This window comes from Hypanus sabinus, chromosome X1, assembly GCF_030144855.1.
Source record: "Hypanus sabinus isolate sHypSab1 chromosome X1, sHypSab1.hap1, whole genome shotgun sequence".
Classification (NCBI taxonomy): Eukaryota; Metazoa; Chordata; class Chondrichthyes; order Myliobatiformes; family Dasyatidae; genus Hypanus; species Hypanus sabinus.
In genome coordinates, this window is record NC_082738.1 from 36,256,524 (window position 1) to 36,276,323 (window position 19,800).

Genomic DNA, 19,800 nt, shown 5'->3' on the forward strand with positions numbered 1-19,800 from the left:
CAGAGGCTCACAGTGTGTGAAGGCAGACCAGTGGGGGCTTCTGTGTGTGTCCATCCTTGCCTGGCTGATGGGCTCACCACTGAAGAATGGTCTGGCTGGGAACGGAGGGGTCACAGTCGGTGACCACAACAGCACAACGGGACAAAAAGATAACGGAAGGTTTGCCTGCTGCAACTGCTCACCTCTCGCTCACTCTCTCTCTCCCCCCCCAATGGTACCACAGCAACTACCACGACTTAAATTAAACTAAACTGAACTGAACTCTGCATCATCTTAAGACTATTCATTTACCCCTAGACTTAGATAGAGCTTGGATTTGATTTATATTTCCACACTTCTGTATATATCATTGCTAACCTGTTTTTATATGTATATTTGCATTTTATTGTACTGTATTACTTAGTTTACTAATAAACACTTTTAGTTACAGCACCACCAGACTCCAACGTATTATCCCATTTCTGCTGGTTTGGTAACCCAGTCACAGGGTATGTGACAGTTGTCTTTTGCACACCAGTTGTCCACCCTGTTGGTGCAGTCTTTCATTGATTCTATTAAGGTTATTGGATTTATTGAGTATGCATGCAAGAAGATGAATCTCAAAGTTGTATATGGTGACATATATGTTTGCTTATTATGTGTCATGTCTATAACATGGGCGATCATGGTCTTTCCATGACGACGATTGTTCTTAGCAAATTTTTCTACAGAAGTGGTTTGCCATTCTTGGCGGTATGTTTACAAGACAGGTGACCCAGCCATTATCAATACTCTTTAGAGACTGTCTGCCTAGCATCAGCAATCGCATAACCAGGACTTGAGACATGCACCACATGTCTGTATGACCATCCACCACCTGGTCTCGTGACTTCACATGACCCTGATTGGGGGTGGGGGGTGGAGAATGGCTATGCAGGCATTATACCTTGCCCAAGGGTGACCTGCAGGCTACTAGAGGGAAGGAATGCCTTATACCTCCTTCGGTAGACATGAATCTCCACCCCACCACCCAAGGTATGTACTTTGATAATAAATTTACTTTGAACTTTGAAGCTAACTCTGCCTTGCCTGAACATTACCTTCCAATAATCCTTTCCCAGTCACTGAACATCCCTTGGAGTACAATAAAGTCAATAATCAAGAAATGGAAAGAATATGGCACAGCTATAAATCTGCCCAGAGCAGGATGTCCTCAAAAACAGAGTGACCATGTAAGAAGGGGACTAGTGAGGGAGGTCTCCAAGAGACCTGTGACAACTCTGGAAGAGACTGCACATATAACTGTTGCCTGGGTGCTTCACCAGTCACCCAGTGACAAATGGAAAGCCACTGTTAAAAAAAAAACTCACATGAAATCTCAGCTAGAGTTTGGAGTGGGCATGTGGGAGACCCTGTAGTCAGCTGGAAGAAGATTCTATGGTCTGATGAAATAAAAATTGAGATATTTGGCCATCAGACTAAACATTATGTTTGGTGTAAGCCAAACACCACAGATCATCAAAAACACACCATCCCTACTGTGAAGTATGGTGGTGGCTGCATCATGCTGTGGGGATGCTTCAGTGCAATTAATCTAGATCACTTTGTAGAGATCTGTTTCGCTTTGACATGAAAGAGTCTTTTTCTGTTGATCAGTGTAATAATAAAGTCAAATTAAATCCACTGTGATTCAATGTTGTAAAACAATAAAACATGTAAACTTCCGGGGGGGGGGGGGTGAATACTTTTTATAGGTATTGTATTTCTTATTATAATTTATAGTATTTTATATATATCCTCCTTTACTGTTGCTGCATAGCAACAAATTTCACGACTTACTGCACATCAGCGATGATAAATGTGGTTCAGACCAAGAACATGAAGGCATAAAATTTGGAGTAAATCAAGAGCTAAAATCAGGAAGCATAAAGAGGAATGGAAACATACTTTTAGGCACAAAAATTCATGAGATGCTGGGCAAGTTGCAATTAAAGTGGGTAGATGTTTTCTCTTTGGTAAATGATTAAGTGACAATAAAGGTCTTGATGCACCTTGATCACAAAGTAAAATGGCCCCCTCCTATTACTGAAAGATTGATCCTGCAAGCATGCAGCTCCCTTCATGTAATTGTGTTGCCATGTTCAAAATTCTGAATATTGAGGGGTGATTGATAAGTTCGTTGAAGGAGTCAATTTTAGAAAACCTAGCACATTTATTTTTTCAACATAGTCCCCTCCTACATTTACACACTTAGTCCAGCAGTCGTGGAGCATACAGATCTTGGACCTCCAGAAAGTGTCCACAGCAGGGGTGATCGATAGGTTTGTGGCCTAAGGTAGAAGGAGATGAGTTATACAGCTCTTGTTACATGCACATGCATTTTAACTCTGAGTGATTATGCAGAAAGTTTGAAGTTAATAACTCATCTCCTTCTACCTTAGGCCAAGAATTTATCAATCACCCCGATGAGTTATTAACTCCAAACTTTCTGCATAATCACTCAAAGAGTTGACCTGCATGTGCACGTAACGAGAGCTGTATAACTCATCTCCTTCTTGAAGAATGAATTGGGAGAAATTGTTATGGGAAACAGGGAAATGGCAACAGAATTTAATGCGTACTTTAGATCTGTCTTCACCAGGGAGGACACAAGCAATCTCCCAGATGTATGGATGGGCCAGGGTCATAAGATATCAGAGGAATTGAGACAGATTGACATTAGGAAAGAAACTGTGATGAGTAGACTGGTAGGACTGAAGGCTAATAAATCCCCGGGTCCAGATGGTCTGCATCCGAGGGTTCTAAAAGAGGTGGCTCAGGAAATTGCGGATGCATTGGTAATCATTTTCCAATGTTCCTTAGATTCAGGATCAGTTCCTGAAGATTGGAGAGTGGCTAATGTTATCCCACTTTTCAAGAAGGGAGGGAAGGAGAAAACGGAGAACTATCGCCCTGTTAGCCTAACGTCAGTCGTGGGGAAGATGCTTGAGTCCATTATTAAGGACGAAATAGTGGCACATCTTGATGGCAGTAATAGGATTAGGCTGAGCCAGCATGGATTTACCAAGGGCAAATCATGCTTGACTAATCTGTTGGAGTTTTTTGAGGGTGTAACAAGGATGTTAGACGAGGGTAAGCCAGTGGATGTTGTGTACCTAGATTTTCAGAAGGCATTCGATAAGGTGCCACATAGGAGATTGGTGAGTAAAATCAGAGCTCATGGCATTGGGGGCAGGGTTTCAACATGGATAGAAAACTGGTTGGCAGATAGAAAGCAAAGGGTAGCAGTGAATGGGTGTTTCTCGGACTGGCTGGAGGTGACTAGTGGGGTACCACAGGGCTCTGTATTGGGACCACAGCACTTTATGATTTATGTCAACGATTTAGATGAGGGCATTGAAAACTATATTAGCAAGTTTGCTGACGATACTAAACTGGGTGGCAGTGTGACATGCGAAGAGGACGTTAGGAGAATACAGGGAGACTTGGAAAGGCTGGGTGAGTGGGCAGATACTTGGCAGATGTCATTCAATGTGAATAAATGTGAAGTTATCCACTTTGGAAGCAGGAACAAGAGGGTAGAGTATTGTCTGAATGGTGTAGAGTCAGGTAAGGGAGAAATGCAAAGAGACCTAGGAGTCCTAGTTCATCAGTCAATGAAGGTGAATGAGCAAGTGCAACAGGCAGTGAAGAGGGCAAATGGAATGTTGGCCTTTATTACAAGGGGAATTGAGTACAAGAGCAAGGATGTCCTTTTGCATTTGTACAGGGCCCTGGTGAGACCACACCTGGAATATTGTGTACAGTTTTGGTCTCCAGGTTTAAGGAAGGACATTCTGGCAATTGAGGAAGTGCAGCGCAGATTCACTAGGTTGATTCCTGGGATGGCAGGGCTGTCTTACGCAGAGAGATTGGAGAGATTGGAGAGATTGGGCTTGTACACGCTGGAATTGAGGAGATTGAGAGGGGACCTGATTGAAACGTTTGTAGCGGTGTGCTACACACAGCGCTAAAATTACGACACGGAGTCGGTAACTGCAGTCGAAGGAAAAAACTTTATTCGAAATTCTCAGCCTCACTTTTAAGCCTCCCTCAACCTGCCCCCCCCCCCCCCCCCCCCCCCGTGGCGCAGAGGCTCTAAAGTTCTGTGCTCGCAAACCCCCGTAGGCTATCTAATTGTGAGCCGGTTCGGATGTGCCAGGAAATGGGTCGCCACATAACCCCCCCCCCCCAGAACTGGCGATACACCCCCCAATGTCCACAGTCTGGGCCAGAACCTGCTTGGGAGGTCGGCCTCTGCGCCAAGGTGCCGGAAACTCGGCCGGTTGTGCCAGGTCCACATGGGCCAGTTTGAGGCGGTCCACCGTGAAAACCTCCTCTTTCCCCCCAAGTCCAGCACGAACGTGGACTCGTTGTTCCGGAGCACCATAAACGGCCCCTCGTATGGCCGCTGCAGCGGTGGCCGATGCCTGCCCCTTCGTACAAACACAAACTTACAGTTCTGCAGGTCTTTGGGTATGCAGGTCGGGTTCCGCCCGTGCTGTGAAGTGGGTATGGGGGCCAGGTTACCGAGCTTCTCGCGTAGTCTGCCCAGGACTGCTGCGGGATCTTCCTTTTGCCCCCATGGGGCTGGTAGGAACTCCCCGGGGAGACCATGGGCGCGCCGTATACCAACTCGTCCGACGAGGCGTGCAGGTCGTCCTTGGGCACTGTGCGGATGCCGAGGAGGACCCAGGGAAGCTCGTCCACCCAGTTGGCTCCTCGCAGGCGGGCCATGAGGGCTGACTTCAGGTGACGGTGGAAACGCTCCACTAGCCCGTTCGACTGTGGGTGGTAGGCAGTTGTGTGGTGCAGCTGAGTCCCCAAAAGGCTGGCCATAGCTGACCACAGGCTGGAGGTGAACTGGGCGCCTCTGTCGGAGGTAATGTGGGCCGGTACACCAAAGCGAGATATCCAGGTGGTGATCAGGGCCCGGGCGCAAGATTCGGAGGTGGTGTCGGTGAGCGGGACCGCCTCTGGCCATCTTATGAACCGGTCCACGATAGTCAGGAGGTGCCGCGCTCCTTGCGACACTGGCAGGGGGCCCACGATATCCACATGAATGTGGTCGAAACGCTGGCGCGTGGGGTGGAACTGCTGCAGCAGGGCTTTGGTGTGCCGCTGCACCTTGGCTGTCTGGCAGTGCATGCACGTTTTGGCCCATTCACTGACCTGTTTGCAGAGTCCGTGCCAAACGAACCTGCTGGAAACCATCCGGAAAGTTGTCCGGATGGAGGGATGCGCCAAGTTATGAATGGAGTCGAAAACACGGCGCCGCCAGGCTGTCGGGACGACGGGACGGGGCTGGCCGGTGGCGACGTCACAGAGTAGGGTCCTCTCATCCGGGCCTACGGGGAGGTCCTGGAGCTGCAAACCGGAGACTGCGGTTCTGTAACTCGGAATCTCCTCATCCGCCTGCTGCACCTCTGCCAGTGCCTCAAAGTCTACCCCTTGGGAAAGGGCATGAACTGTAGGGCGAGAGAGCGCATCCGCCACGACATTGTCCATACCCGAGACGTGCCAGACATCCGTCGTGTATTCAGAGATGTAGGACAGGTGGCGTTGCTGGTGGGACGACCAGGGGTCGGACGCTTTCGTAAACGCAAAGGTAAGCGGTTTGTGGTCCGTGAACGCGGTGAAGGGCCGACCTTCTAGGAAGTACCTGAAATGCCGGATTGCCAGGTAGAGTGCCAACAGTTCCCGGTCGAAAGCACTGTACTTGAGCTCAGGTGGCCACAGGTGTTTGCTGAAAAACGCCAGGGGTTGCCAGCGACCTGCGATGAGTTGCTCCAGCACCCCACCGACTGCTGTGTTAGATGCGTCCACTGTGAGGGCGGTAGGGGCGTCCATTCTGGGATGTACTAGCATTGCGGTGTTCGCCAAAGCTTCCTTCGTTTGAACGAAAGCGGCGGCGGACTCCTCGTCCCAGGTAATGTCCTTGCTCGGACCCGACATCAGGGCGAACAGGGGGCGCATGATCCGGGCAGCTGATGGGAGGAAGCGGTGGTAGAAATTGACCATACCTACGAATTCCTGAAGGCCTTTGATCGTGGTGGGTCGGGGGAAGTGGCGGACCGCATCTACCTTAGCGGGCAGAGGGGTTGCCCTGTCTTTAGTAATCCTGTGGCCCAGGAAGTCAATGGTATCGAGTCCGAACTGGCATTTGGCGGGGTTGATTGTAAGACCGTACTCACTCAGTCGGGCGTAGAGTTGACGGAGGTGGGACAGATGCTCCTGACGACTGCTGCTGGCTATGAGGATGTCGTCCAAATAGATGAACGCGAAGTCCAGGTCCCGTCCCACCGCGTCCATTAACCGCCGGAACGTCTGTGCGGCATTCTTCAGGCCGAGCGGCATGCGGAGGAACTCTAAAAGGCCAAACGGGGTGTTGAGAGCCGTTTTGGGGACGTCGTCAGGATGCATCGGGATTTGATGGTACCCTCGGACGAGGTCTACCTTGGAGAAGATCCGTGCGCCGTGCAGGTTTGCTGCAAAGTCCTGAATGTGCGGCACAGGATAGCGGTCCGGTGTGGTAGCCTCGTTCAGCCTGCGGTAGTCGCCGCACGGTCTCCAGCCTCCCGTCGCTTTGGGCACCATGTGCAGGGGGGAGGCCCATGGGCTGTCGGACCGCCGGATGATCCCCAATTCCTCCATCCTCTGGAACTTCTCCTTCGCCAGTTGGAGCTTGTCCGGGGGAAGCCGCCGAGGGTGGGCGTGGAGGGGTGGTCCCTTGGTCGGGATGTGGTGCTGTACGCCGTGTCAGGGCATGGCCGCTGTGAACTGCGGTGCCAGAACCAATGGGAAATCCGCCAGGACCCTGGTGAAGTCGTTGTCGGACAGCGTGATGGAGCCGAGGTGAGGGGCTGGCAACTGGGCTGCACCCAGGGAGAACGTCTGAAAGGTCTCGGCGTGTACCAGCCTCTTCCTGGGCAGGTCGACCAGTAGGCTGTGAGCCCGCAAAAAATCCGCACCCAGAAGCGGTTGGGCTACGGCGGCCAGTGTAAAGTCCCACGTGAACTGGCTGGAGCCGAACTGTAGCTGCACCTGACGGGTGCCATAGGTCCTTACTGTGCTGCCGTTCACGGCCCTCAGGGGGGGACCCGGTGCCTTGCTGCGGGTGTCGTAACTCGTCGGAGGTAAAACTCTGATCTCGGCACCAGTATCGACCAAAAACCGGCGTCCCGACCTTCTATCCCACACATACAGGAGGCTATCACGATGGCCAGCCACTGTAGCCATCAGCGGCAGCTGGCCCTGGCGTTTCCCGGGAACTTGCAGGGCGGGCGACAGCGGCGGGCTTCTGCGCCCCACCGCTGGCGGTAGAAGCACCAGTGTTCCTTGGGACGGGGTTATGGCGGGCTCTGCGGCCGGGCCTGGACTGGTTTGCTGCTGGGAGCGTGGCTGGGAGATCTGTGCGTTCCACAGCAATTCTGCCCGGGCTGCCACCTTCCAGGGGTCACTGAAATCCGCGTCGGACATCAGCAGGAGTATGTCCTCGGGCAGCTGCTCCAGGAATGCCTGCTCGAACATGAGGCAGGGTGTGTGTCCATCGGCTAGAGACAACATCTCATTCATTAAAGCCGATGGAGGTCTGTCACCCAAGCCATCCAGGTGCAGTAAACGGGCAGCCCGCTTGCGCCATGAGAGTCGAAAGTCCTGAGGAGCAGGGCTTTGAATTCCGTGTACTTGCCGTCTGCCGGGGGCGACTGTACGAACTCCGCGACCTGGGCCGCTGTGTCCTGGTCGAGGGAGGTCACCACGTAGTAGTAGCGGGTGTCTTCTGAGGTGATCTGACGAATGTGGAATTGGGCTTCGGCTTGCTGGAACCATAGGTTCAGTTGCTGTGTCCAGAAACCCGGCAGTTTCAACGAAACCGCATGAACAGAGGCGGCGTTGGTAATTTCTGGTCCAAAAATCGTTTGGACCGTCGGGGTCACCAATTGTAGCGGTGTGCTACACGCAGCGCTAAAATTACGACACGGAGTCGGTAACTGCAGTCGAAGGAAAAAAACTTTATTCGAAATCCTCAGCCTCACTTTTAAGCCTCCCTCAACCTGCCCCCCGTGGCGCAGAGGCTCCAAAGCTCTGTGCTCGCAAACCCCCGTAGGCTATCTAATTGTGAGCCGGTTCGGATGTGCCAGGAAATGGGTCGCCACACGTTTAAGATAATTAAAGGATTTGATAGGATTGAGGCAGGAAATATGTTCCAGATGTTGGGAGAGTCCAGTACCAGAGGGCATGGATTGAGAATAAGAGGTCAGTTATTTAAAACAGAGTTGAGGAAGAGCTTCTTCTCCCAGATAGTTGTGGAGGTGTAGAATGCACTGCCTCGGAAGACGGTGGAGGCCAATTCTCTGGATGCTTTCAAGAAGGAGCTAGATAGATATCTGATGGGTAGGGGAATCAAGGGATATGGGCACAAGGCAGGGACTGGGTATTGATAGTGAATGATCAGCCATGATCTCAGAATGGCGGTGCAGACTCGAGGGGCCGAATGGTCTACTTCTGCACCTATTGTCTATTGTCTACCTTAGGCCGCAAACCCATCTGTGGACACTTTCTGGAGGTCCAAGATCCGTATGCTCCACGACCGCTGGACTAAGTGTGTAAATGTAGGAGGGGACTATGTTGAAAAATAAATGTGCTAGGTTTTCTAAAATTGACTCCTTCTACCTTAGGCCATAAACTTATCAATCACCCCTCATATTTGTCTGGGAAGCCTCAAAGATCATTAAATGTATTGGAAAAAACAAGTGCTATGTTTGCTAGACAGGCACATCTGGAAAAGAATTCATTCTATCAAATAAATGTAAAATAAAAACTAATCCCAGTTGTGGTGCATTTTCACCTTTACATATTGCTTGTTTCTTTGGTCTTTCAAAATCTTCCACTGCATCACCATTCAACAAAGACAGTTGTACACTACTTGTAATTGCTTTAAAGTACAAGTTTACCTTAAAGAGTTGTCTCCCACTCCAAGGCATCCTCGCAAACTAAGCTTCCGTAAAAAGCCGCCACATCTTTTGGAAATATTCTCTACTACTCGGCCCTGTGTAACACAATATAAAAGAATATAGGTGATAAATTAAATAGTTTCAAAACCCAAATGAAAATATTCCATTTTTCAAATCAAAATATGATAGAAAGTGTCAATATTTTAACTGGACAGTTAATTGTATAAAAATAAGATGAAGACAGATGTAGAAATTTACAGGAATTGAGAAATGCTGGAGTGCCACATAACATTCAGAAAATGAAAAGGTAAGTAAACATTTTGGAGATAGGCCCTTATCTAAATTATATTCCTTGTACTCAGGCTAAGCCCCCTACTTTAGCAGACAAAATGAAGAAACATATACTGTTATCAGGTTGTAATAATCAAAGTTCAGAGAAGGACAATAAAAAAATTCCTATACTTTGCCTTTAAAAGGTAAACTTGGTGTTAGAGACATCATCAAAATGCCATGATTCTACATAGCCAATTATATTTTTTTGCATTAAACCACCAAACTTTCTCAACATGCAAGTGCACCAGATGATAAGAGTTAGCGCTTGCATAATAAAAACACGAAGATTATGTTCTTGGGCAACCAGGATATCAAAAGAAGTGTTTTACAAATTAAAATATTTGTTCCACAAAGGGTGCTAATGTCTTAAAAAGTTAAGCACCCAGTGGAATGACAGGTATGCATAGACAATTGCCAATTTGAATATTATGGGTGGTTCAAGCTGTCAGGGAGATGACCAATTGCAAATGCCTAGTAGTATAGACTAATCTGAAGACAGAAAATGTTGGTTCATCAGCATCTGGAAAGATTTTTTAAGATTTCAGAACCAGACTGGCAGGGCTGCAAAGTGTCAGCAAAACCCCTAAAAGTGTGGCGGGAGACCAGGTTGATGGCATTTTGCATCATCTTTTCTCCTTATTGAAGAACTCATTATTGAAGGATCAATTTAGCATGAGCTGTCTCAGTAAACCAGCAAACATAATCAAAGACCTCACCCACCCTGGACATTCTCTCTTCTTCCCCCTCCCCTTCTCGTCAGGCAGAAAACACAAAAAAGATGAAGTATATATTACCAGGCTCAAGGGCAGCTTCTTTCCCTCTGTTATAAACTAATGAACCAAGATGAATTCTTGCCCTCACAATTTGCCTTGCTATTTGCGCGTTATTGTCTACCTACATTGCAATCTCTGTAACGCTTGATTTTGCATTCTGTTATTGTTTTGCCTTGTATCTCAATACACTATTATAATGAAAATGATCTGTATGGACTGTACACTATATATCAGTACATGTGACAATATCAATTTACCAACGCTTACAGTTCTGAAGAATTTACAAAACACATGATATAATGAACAAATTCAGCTTTGGCGGTCACACTATGCAGACAATAATTGCATGTAATATTCATTGTACATACAGCCAATGTTATGTTCCATTCAGATCTATAACCACAAAATGAATGTTCATTATACAATATCACCTAATTAACCAACTATTAGCCCAAAAATGTATGTGCTATTAAACATAATTGCATAATGCTCCTATTCTTATGCTGTCCTTACAGTAAAAGTACCACATTCTGTTCAGATTGTCCATAACAAATTTATTCCACCAGATTTCTGAACAGTCGAAGACCACTACCTCACTATTTTGCTCTTTCCTTGCACTATCTTAGTATTTCGTACTTTAGCCTACGGTATTTTTGCACTATTCTGCTGTCACAGAACAAATGTTACAATATAGATCAGTGATAATATATCTGATTCTAACAAGTACTACACTGAAACAAAACACACTTTCACTCTTCTCTGTCACTTCATGCATTGTCTCCACTTCCTTGGTGTTTTTTTTAAACAAAACTATTGTTCGTTGCACTTCAGGAAGAGAAATCAAGCCAGGTCATCTAAATGGAGAGAAAATGCAAAGTACAAAGAGTTCTAGGTGCTCTAGTGCACTACTCACAATAATTAAGGCGGCAAACAACATTTTGGTCTGGAGTTTAAAAATAGGGAGATATTGTTGCAGTTGTGCAGGTGCAGGATTGGGAGACAGACTGCCATCGGCTTTGATGAACGAGATGCTGTCCCTGGCCGGAGGACACAAGCCCTGCCTCATGTTTGAGCAGGCATTCCTGGAGCAGCTGCCCGAGGACATACGCCTGCTGCTGTCCGACACAGATTTCAGCGAACCCCGGAAGGTGGCAGCCCGGGCGGACTTGCTGTGGAACGTCAAAAAGGAGAGTGGGGCGTCCGTCATACAGATCACCAGGCCACGCTCCCAGCAGCAGACCAGACCAGACCAGGCCCAGCAGCAGAGCCCGCTAACCCCAGAGGCAGGACTGAGGAGACCAACGAACAATGGTGCTTCTACCACCAGTGGTGGGGCGCAGAAGCCCGCCCTGCAAGTTCCCAGGAAACGCCAAGGCCAGCTGCCGCTGATGGCTGCGGCGGCTGGCCATCGGGATAGCCTCCTATATGGGTGGGACAAGTGGTCGGGACGCAGTTTTTTGGTCGACACCAGAGCCGAGGTCAGCGTCTTACCTCCGACGAGTTATGACACCTGCAACAGGGCACCGGGTCCCACCCTGAGGGCCGCGAACGGCAGCACAGTAAGGATCTACAGAATCCGTACTGTGCGGCTACAGTTCGGCTCCAGCCAGTTCACGTGGGACTTCACACTGGCCGCCGTAGCCCAACCACTCCTGGGCGCAGATTTTTTGCGGGCTCACAGCCTACTGGTCGACCTGCCAAGGAAGAGACTGGTCCATGCCGAGACCTTTCAAACGTTCTCCCTGGGTGAATCCCAGTTGCCAGCCTCACACCTAGACTCCAACACCCTGTCCGACAATGACTTCACCAGAGTCCTGGCGGATTTCCCATCGGCTCTGGCACCGCAGTTCACGGCAGCCATGCCCAGACACGGCATACAGCACCACATCCTGACCCAGGGACCACCCCTCCACGCCCGTGCTCGGCAGCTTCCCCCGGACAAGCTCTGACTGGCGAAGGAGGAGTTCAAGAGGATGGAGGAATTGGGGATCATACGGTGGTCCGACAGCCCATGGGCCTCCCCCCTGCACATGGTGCCCAAAGCATCAGGTGGCTGGAGACCATGCGGCGACTACCGCAGGCTGAACGAGGCTACAACACCGGACCGCTACCCTGTGCCGCACATTCAGGATTTTGCAGTAAACCTGCACGGCACACGGATCTTCTCCAAGGTGGACCTCATCCGGGGATACCATCAAATCCCGATGCATCCGGACGACGTCCCCAAAACGGCACTCATCACCCCTTTTGGCCTTTTCGAGTTCCTCTGCATGCCGTTTGGCCTAAAGAATGCCGCACAGACGTTTCAGCGGTTAATGGACTGACTTCGCTTTCATCTATTTGGACGACATCCTCATAGCCAGCAGCAGTTGTCAGGAGCATCTGTCCCACCTCCGTCAACTCTATGCCCGACTGAGTGAATACGGCCTGACAATCAACCCGGCCAAATGCCAGTTCAGGCTCGACACCATCGACTTCCTGGGCCACAGGATCACTACAGACGGGGCAACCCCTCTGCCCGCTAAGGTAGACGCAGTCCGCCATTTCCCCCGACCCAACACAATCAAAGGCCTTCAGGAATTCGTGGGTATGGTAAATTTCTACCACCGCTTCCTCCCTTCAGCTGCCCGAATCATGCCCTGTTTGCCCTGATGTCAGGTAAGGGCAAGGACATTACCTGGGACGAGGAGTCCGCTGCCGCTTTCATTAAAACGAAAGAAGCATTGGCAAACACCAAGATGTTAGTGCACCCCAGAATGGACGTCCCTACCGCCCTCACAATGGACGCATCTAACACAGCAGACAGTGGGATGCTGGAACAACTCATCGAGGGTCACTGGCAACCCCTGGCGTTTTTCAGCAAACACCTGTGACCACCCGAGCTCAAATACAGTGCTTTCGACCGGGAACTGTTGGCGCTATACCTGGCAATCCGGCATTTCAGGTACTTCTTAGAAGGCAGGCTGCTCGCCGCGTTCATGGACCATAAACCGCTTACCTTTGCGTTCACGAAGGCATCCGACCCCTGGTTGTCCCGCCAGCAGCGCCATCTGTCCGACATCTCTGAATGCACGACGGATGTCCGGCATGTCTCGGGAAAGGACAATGTCGTGGCGGACGCTCTCTCTCGCTCTACCATTCAAACCCTGTCCCAAGGGGTAGACTATGAAGCATTGGCGGAGGCGCAGCAGGCAGACGAGGAGATCCCAAGTTACAGAACTGCAGTCTCCGGTTTGCAGCTCCAGGACCTCCCCTTAGGACCAGGTGAGAGGACCCTACTTTGTGACGTCACCACCGGCCAACCCCGTCCCATCATCCCGGCAGCCTGGCAGCAGTGCATTTTCGACTCCATTCATAACTCAGCGCACCCCTCCATCAGGACAACCGTCCGGATGGTCTCCAACAGGTTCGTTTGGCACGGACTCCACAAGCAGGTCAGTGAATGGGCCAAAACTTGCATGCACTGCCAAACTGCCAAGGTGCAGCAGCACACCAAAGCCCTGCCGCAGCAGTTCCATCCCGCCCACCGGCGTTTCAATCACACTCATGTGGATATTGTGGGCCCCCTGCCAGTGTCGCGAGGAGCGCGGCACCTCCTGACTATCGTGGACTGGTTCACAAGATGGCCAGAGGCGGTCCCGCTCACCGACACCACCTCCGAATCTTGTGCCCGGGCACTGATCACCACCTGGGTATCTCGCTTTGGTGTACCGGCCCACATTACCTCCGACAGAGGCGCCCAGTTCACCTCCAGCCTGTGGTCAGCTATGGCCAGCCTTTTGGGGACACAGCTGCACCACACAACTGTCTACCACCCACAGTCGAACGGACTGGTGGAGCGTTTCCACCGTCACCTAAAGTTGGCTCTCATGGCCCGCCTGCGAGGAGCTAACTGGGTGGACGAGCTTCCCTGGTTCCTGCTCGGAATCCACACGGCGCCCAAAGAAGATCTGCACACCTCGTTGGCCGAGTTGGTGTACAGCACACCCCTGGTCGTCCCTGGGGAGTTCATACCAGCCCCAAGGGGGCAAGAGGAAGAACCCGCAGCAGTCCTGGGCAGACTACGCGAGAGGCTCGGTAACCTGGCCCCCATACCCACTTCGCAGCATAGGCAGAACCCGACCTGCATACCCAAAGACCTGCTAAACTGTAAGTTCGTTTTTGTACAACGGGGCGGACATCGGGCACCGCTACAGCGGCCCTACGAGGGGCCATTTACGGTGATCAGAAACAACGGGTCCACATTCGTGCTGGATTTTGGGGGGAGAGAGGAGGTTTTCACAGTGGACCAACTCAAACTGGCCGTGGCGCAGCCGGTCGAGATTCCAGCACCACGGCGCAGAGGCAGACCTCCCAAACAGAGTCCGGTCCAGACTGTGGACATTGGGGGGGGGGCGGTGTATCACCGGTTCGGGGGGGGGGGGGGGGGGTTATGTGGCAACCCACTTCCCAGCGCACTCAAACCGCCTCGCAAATCAGCGCGCGCCAGCATTGAGGCCTGTCCCAAAAAGGGCGCTAAGTCTGCTTCACCAGCAAGGGGAAAAGCTCGCGCGCGGGATAGAACTGTGAATACGCGCCCCCTACAGCATTCCCACCCGGGGAGGGTGGGATCAGGAAGGCTTTAAAGCGAGGCCATGACGTTCGAATAAATCTCTTTTGCAACTGCAGCTCATCGACTACGTGCCGTTATTTCAGCACTGCGTGTAACACACGCTACAAAGCCTTCATTCTTTACATGCATGGTCAATGCTTTCCATAGTGTTCATGTACGTTAACAGCACTGGGTGCCACTTACTGTATATGGCATTCTGAGCTGGTATTTTAACGACTACAATAATTGAAGGACTTCCTCCCCCCACCAACTGGCCCCTGCCTTTCCAGCAGGACAACCCTACAGCGTGCTCCATCCCTATCAAGCGTTTGTGGTGGCTGCACCAAGCTTTAGTGCATCTCTCAGCACATAATCCTGCAGCCTGGAATGTGTCAGTCGGCAGCATTCCTCCACAGACATCCCACTGTGCTGTTGACAAAGTTTCGGGCAGACCAAAGAGCATCTTTCACCAAGTTGATGAATTGCCAGCAGCACTTGATGTTTGTCTATGTGTGCTTCCCTGGGAACCGCCTGTAGATCAGAGTCTTCTGTCACGCAGCGACTCGGGATGAAATGTGACACATGCCCTTTAATGCATCTCCAGACCATCTTTGCACAACAACAGTATGTGAAGAGAAGAGATACCGTCACTTCCCACTATAGTCATCCCATAGGCAATGGGCTCTCACTGCTAGATGGTGTGGACAATCTGCTTGACAAACCAGCCCACAGTATCCATTGAGTCCTTCTCTTGCAATGTCTGCGGATGTTTCATGCTGACAACTGCCAGATAGCCTGTGGTCAAAGGTGCTGGGCTGGAAGAACTTTTCCACAAAGGACAGGCAACAGGGCCAGACATATCCTTCACAGCACCAGGGACTGATATAACTTCGGCACTTAGTGGTACTTGATGCCCACGTATTTAGGTTCCACACACAGCCTGATGCTGCCACACACAAAGGTGGTCACTATGGTGACTGCGACATTGGGTACACTTTTCCTTCGTTGTGCAGTGACTTGTGCATTGTGATCTGTCTGACCTGCTCTGTCGTGAATCCTCAGATGAATCTAAAGACAGCTTGGGTGATTCCCAAGCTGGAGAAGTGGGAGATGAACCACACCCGCACCAAGTACAGCAGCCCTGAGAGCACCTCACACCTGATGACCAGGTTCTTCCCGGTTATTGATAGGAAGCGTCATCTCCACAGTCCCAATTTCTGTTTTACCTTCCCAGTCTGCTCCAGCCAATTCTTGTTAAACACCACTACCCCACCGAACCAGATCATACTTGATGGTGAAGGGGATACTGGATTGGTCAAACCAGTTGTCAAAAGAGCATGGCCTTGCTCTTCATGCAGTTAACCCCGGTCTCTGATGCCAACTCAAACTTGTCTCAGATGCTGATCAATCTGCGAGCTGACTTGGGTCTCAGTAGAAGACAGTGACGCCATCCATGTACAGGGAGGAGTTCACTTGGGTCCCCCCACTGCCTGACTGCATCATCCCTCTTATGCTATCATCCTTCTTGAGTGCTTTGACAAACAATTTATACAGCACACTATCAAGACAGGAAAGAGTGGGCAACCCTGCCTGACTCTAGACTTGATGGGGAACTTATCTGTTTCCCACAAATTGACTTGTACTAACTCTACAAATGCCTGTGTAGAGCAGTTGGATCCAATTCCTGATTCCCACGCCAAATCTCATTTTGGAGAGTAGGTCCACCACATACGCATGTGATATCCTGTCAAAGGCTTTCTCCTCGTCCAAGCTGACTGGGCAGGTGCCCGTCTTGCACATAGGCAATGGTGTCATTCAGCAGCACGAGGCAGTCAAAGATCTTCTTGCCAGGTGCAGCATAGGTTTGGTCCCAGAACAGACTTGACCCTGTTGGTGATGGCCTTGGACAGGATTTTACGGTCTACATTCAAGAGCGAAATGGGTCTACAATTCTTGATGCCATCCTTTTCCCCCTTTTGCTTGTAGATGAGAGCAATGATGGCCTTCCTTATGGAGCATGACATGCTGCTAGCTAGAAACATAACATTGGACTCTTGCAGCAGGTTTGGGCCTATCCAGTCCCACAGAGCCAAATACAACTCAGCCGTCACTTCCAGTAGTTTTATTCGAGTCAAAGGAATGGATGGAGCCAGTAAACTCCTTTAGGGTCAGTGGCTGGTCCAGACTCTCCTGCTTGCTGTCAACAAACAGCTCCATGATAGGCAACAGAAAGCTTTGGGCAGCTGTGGTATCTGTGGCCTTTCTGTAATACAGACTGGCATAGAAGGATCTACGGATCCTCAAATTTTCTGTCTGTGAGGATACTACTTAGCTGCCCTCTTTCTTGAGGCTGTGGATCACAGAGATCCCCATATAGACCTTTTGGAAGAAGAAACATGAAAAACATGGACCCTGGAACAGATAATCTTGGTGGATTTGGTGGTAAAGTGCTGGGTTTGCTGGCTTTTCATCTCTTGTAGCTACTCCCTCACATTCACCTCCTTCGACTGCAGAACGCGAAGTTGCTGCAACACTGTATGGAGTTTATACAGTTCCCTCGGACTCTGCCTTGCCTTCTGAACTCCTCTGCAGATGAAAAACCTCTTGATGTTCTCCTTAGTCGCTTCCCACCAGTGAAGAGGGGAATCAAAAATTGATTTCAAGGTTCTCCAACCTGCATATTCCCTCTCTAGTTCCTTAATGTTCTCTGGAGTCAGCAGCTTAATGTTCAGCTTCCACGTCCCCCTGCCTGTTTCCTGGTCCTCCCGTTGGTAACAGGAGACTCGAGAAGGCAGCAGTCAGAGAAGAACACCAGCGTAACATTGGGGGATCTGACCGTGATGGGCTCTGGTTTGAAGAGGATGTTGATCCAGGAGTGAGCTGAACCATCCAATTGTGACCAGGGGGAGAGACAGAGGTATAGACAACTATGCACCAACAGTGCTGAAGGGGAGGCCAGTGTAGATCAACCATGATTACATTATTAAAAAAATGTCAGTTTTCATGAGTTTGATGGCCAACTTATGCTGCTATTTTCTTGTGTTTTTGTACTCTGTGCAATTTACAGGCACTGTGTCCACTCCTTTGTCCTTTCCCACTCATTATCATCTAAAATCACACTGCATTATGATGAAAATGCATTGATCCTCTTGTTCCATACATTAACACTCCAGCAACCTAATATCTAGGGATGCTTCAGAGCATTGGTCAAGTTGTTTCTAGTGAGGCAAAATGTGGACAATGTGGTCTAACTCTCATATCCAGAAGGTAACTCCTGACTGGCATCATCTAAGATCAAGGATCTTTTGGAACCACGTGTGGATTTGACTGGTGTAGGGAAGAAATTTAGGAGAGAACACCTGCTTGACATTTCTGATCAAACAACTGCCCAGAGGCCATGCAGGTTAATTTATCAGAGATTAATTTATCAAATTTTTCCTCACAGAACAACAGCAAAACAATAAAAAAGCAGTTGCTATAATGACAAATCAAGGGAATTAACTTGCAGCCAGTCTCAACCGCAGCAAGCTTACTGATAGAACAAAATTAGAATTGGGTGCTGTGTAATGCATGGACCACTACGTGCAACATTTTTTAAGCAAGATGACTCTAGATTCAGATTTATTTGTCATATGTGCAGTACTGTGACAAAGTCTTAGGCACATATATATAGCTGGGGAGCCTAAGACATTAATGTATTGCACTATACTGCTGCCGCAAAATAAAACAAATTTCATGACATACATGAGTGATGATAAACCTGATTCTGATACAGGACATTATTGTGGACTGAGCGTAGGAAGAGGGCAGGGAGAGGGGAATCATAGATGGGAAAAGTGGAAGAGAGAGGGAAGCACCAGAGAGACATTCTGTAATGATCAGTAAACTAATTGTTTGGAATCAAATGACCAAGCCTGGCATCTCAGGTCAGAGTGTGTCTGCACCCGCACCCACCTCCTCTCCCCACCCCCCACCCCTAGCAGTCCTCTGCCGCCTCACTCCCCTCACATGGTGCTCCACCCTTGCCATTCCCAACATGCGTTGCTCCCACCAGATTTACTAATTCACTCTCTGCTCCACGTTTACAAACACGCTGCAGAAGTCTTGGGTACCCTAGAGATAGATAGATAGATATACAAATAAAATCTATGGTACCCAAGATAGATAGATACATGTCTAATACTTCTGCACAGTACTGTACACCAAAACATACAATGAAATGTGCCATTTGCATTAACAAACAACACATCCAAGGATGTGCTGGGGGCAGCCCGCAAGTTTCAGCGCATTCTGGTGCCAATATAGCATGCCCCCCAGCAGAACACAAGCAGCAAAAACAATCTATGCATGTGTATGCTTGAAGCCCTCAACAACACAAGGAAGATGGACAGACTACAATCATAGATATCACTTTTGCATTAAGATATCTACAACATAAAACCTATGACACTCCAGATGAATTAAGTAGAATTAACTTTCTACAAGCATTTTTTTCCAGTTGCTTTATCCCTATGAAAAAGAACTCAAACTGTTAAAAAAAATTATTTAAGTAAACAGGAAACCTTTGCCAAGTACCTCAATAAGGGTAAAATGTGCGCCTACACACCCCACCAAATACTTTGGTCATTGGTCCCCAAGTTCATTCAAATTTTCCCACACTGACTAACCACGAGTTCAGGCCTGTTATGATGATATAACGCTTCTATTTTAATCTCCAATGCAGCTCGTATTTTCTCTTTTTCTATTCCTGCACTCTAATAGATGATGTGAAAGACAATTTTAGTAAGCTGACACAGCAATACACCTCCCAGTTGTAAAATGCCACAATGACCTTTCAATGAAAGCTAAACTTGCTTAGTTTACACTAACATTAGAATACAGCTGAACACAGTGTCCCTTACTGAAAGACAGTTCTTCCGTTATCCCCGGATACATCATGGGAGAAAATTCCAACATCCCCAACTCAACAGAGAATACATGACACGTTCATTATTTATTTCTTGGCTTATTTGATTTGACAAATATATTAATAGGTTGGGGTTGGAGAGAAAATTTTAGTAAATAAGCATTAATTTGAAATAATACTCCTTTTAGAAGTGCAAAGTTTTTTTTCAATGAACTGTTTGCTTCC

The 19,800-nt window shown here is 49.1% G+C and overlaps 1 protein-coding gene across 3 annotated transcripts in view; it reads right to left on the reverse strand.

Moving 5' to 3' along the window:
• The window catches only part of LOC132384824 (F-box/LRR-repeat protein 20), a 163,732-nt gene that overhangs the window by 45,713 nt on the left and 98,219 nt on the right, over nucleotides 1–19,800 (reverse strand). For all 3 annotated transcript variants that reach the window (XM_059956381.1, XM_059956382.1, XM_059956380.1), the window contains exon 5: nucleotides 8,973–9,067. In XM_059956381.1, the coding sequence (XP_059812364.1) occupies nucleotides 8,973–9,067 (95 nt within the window). The remainder of the gene's footprint in view (nucleotides 1–8,972; nucleotides 9,068–19,800) is intronic.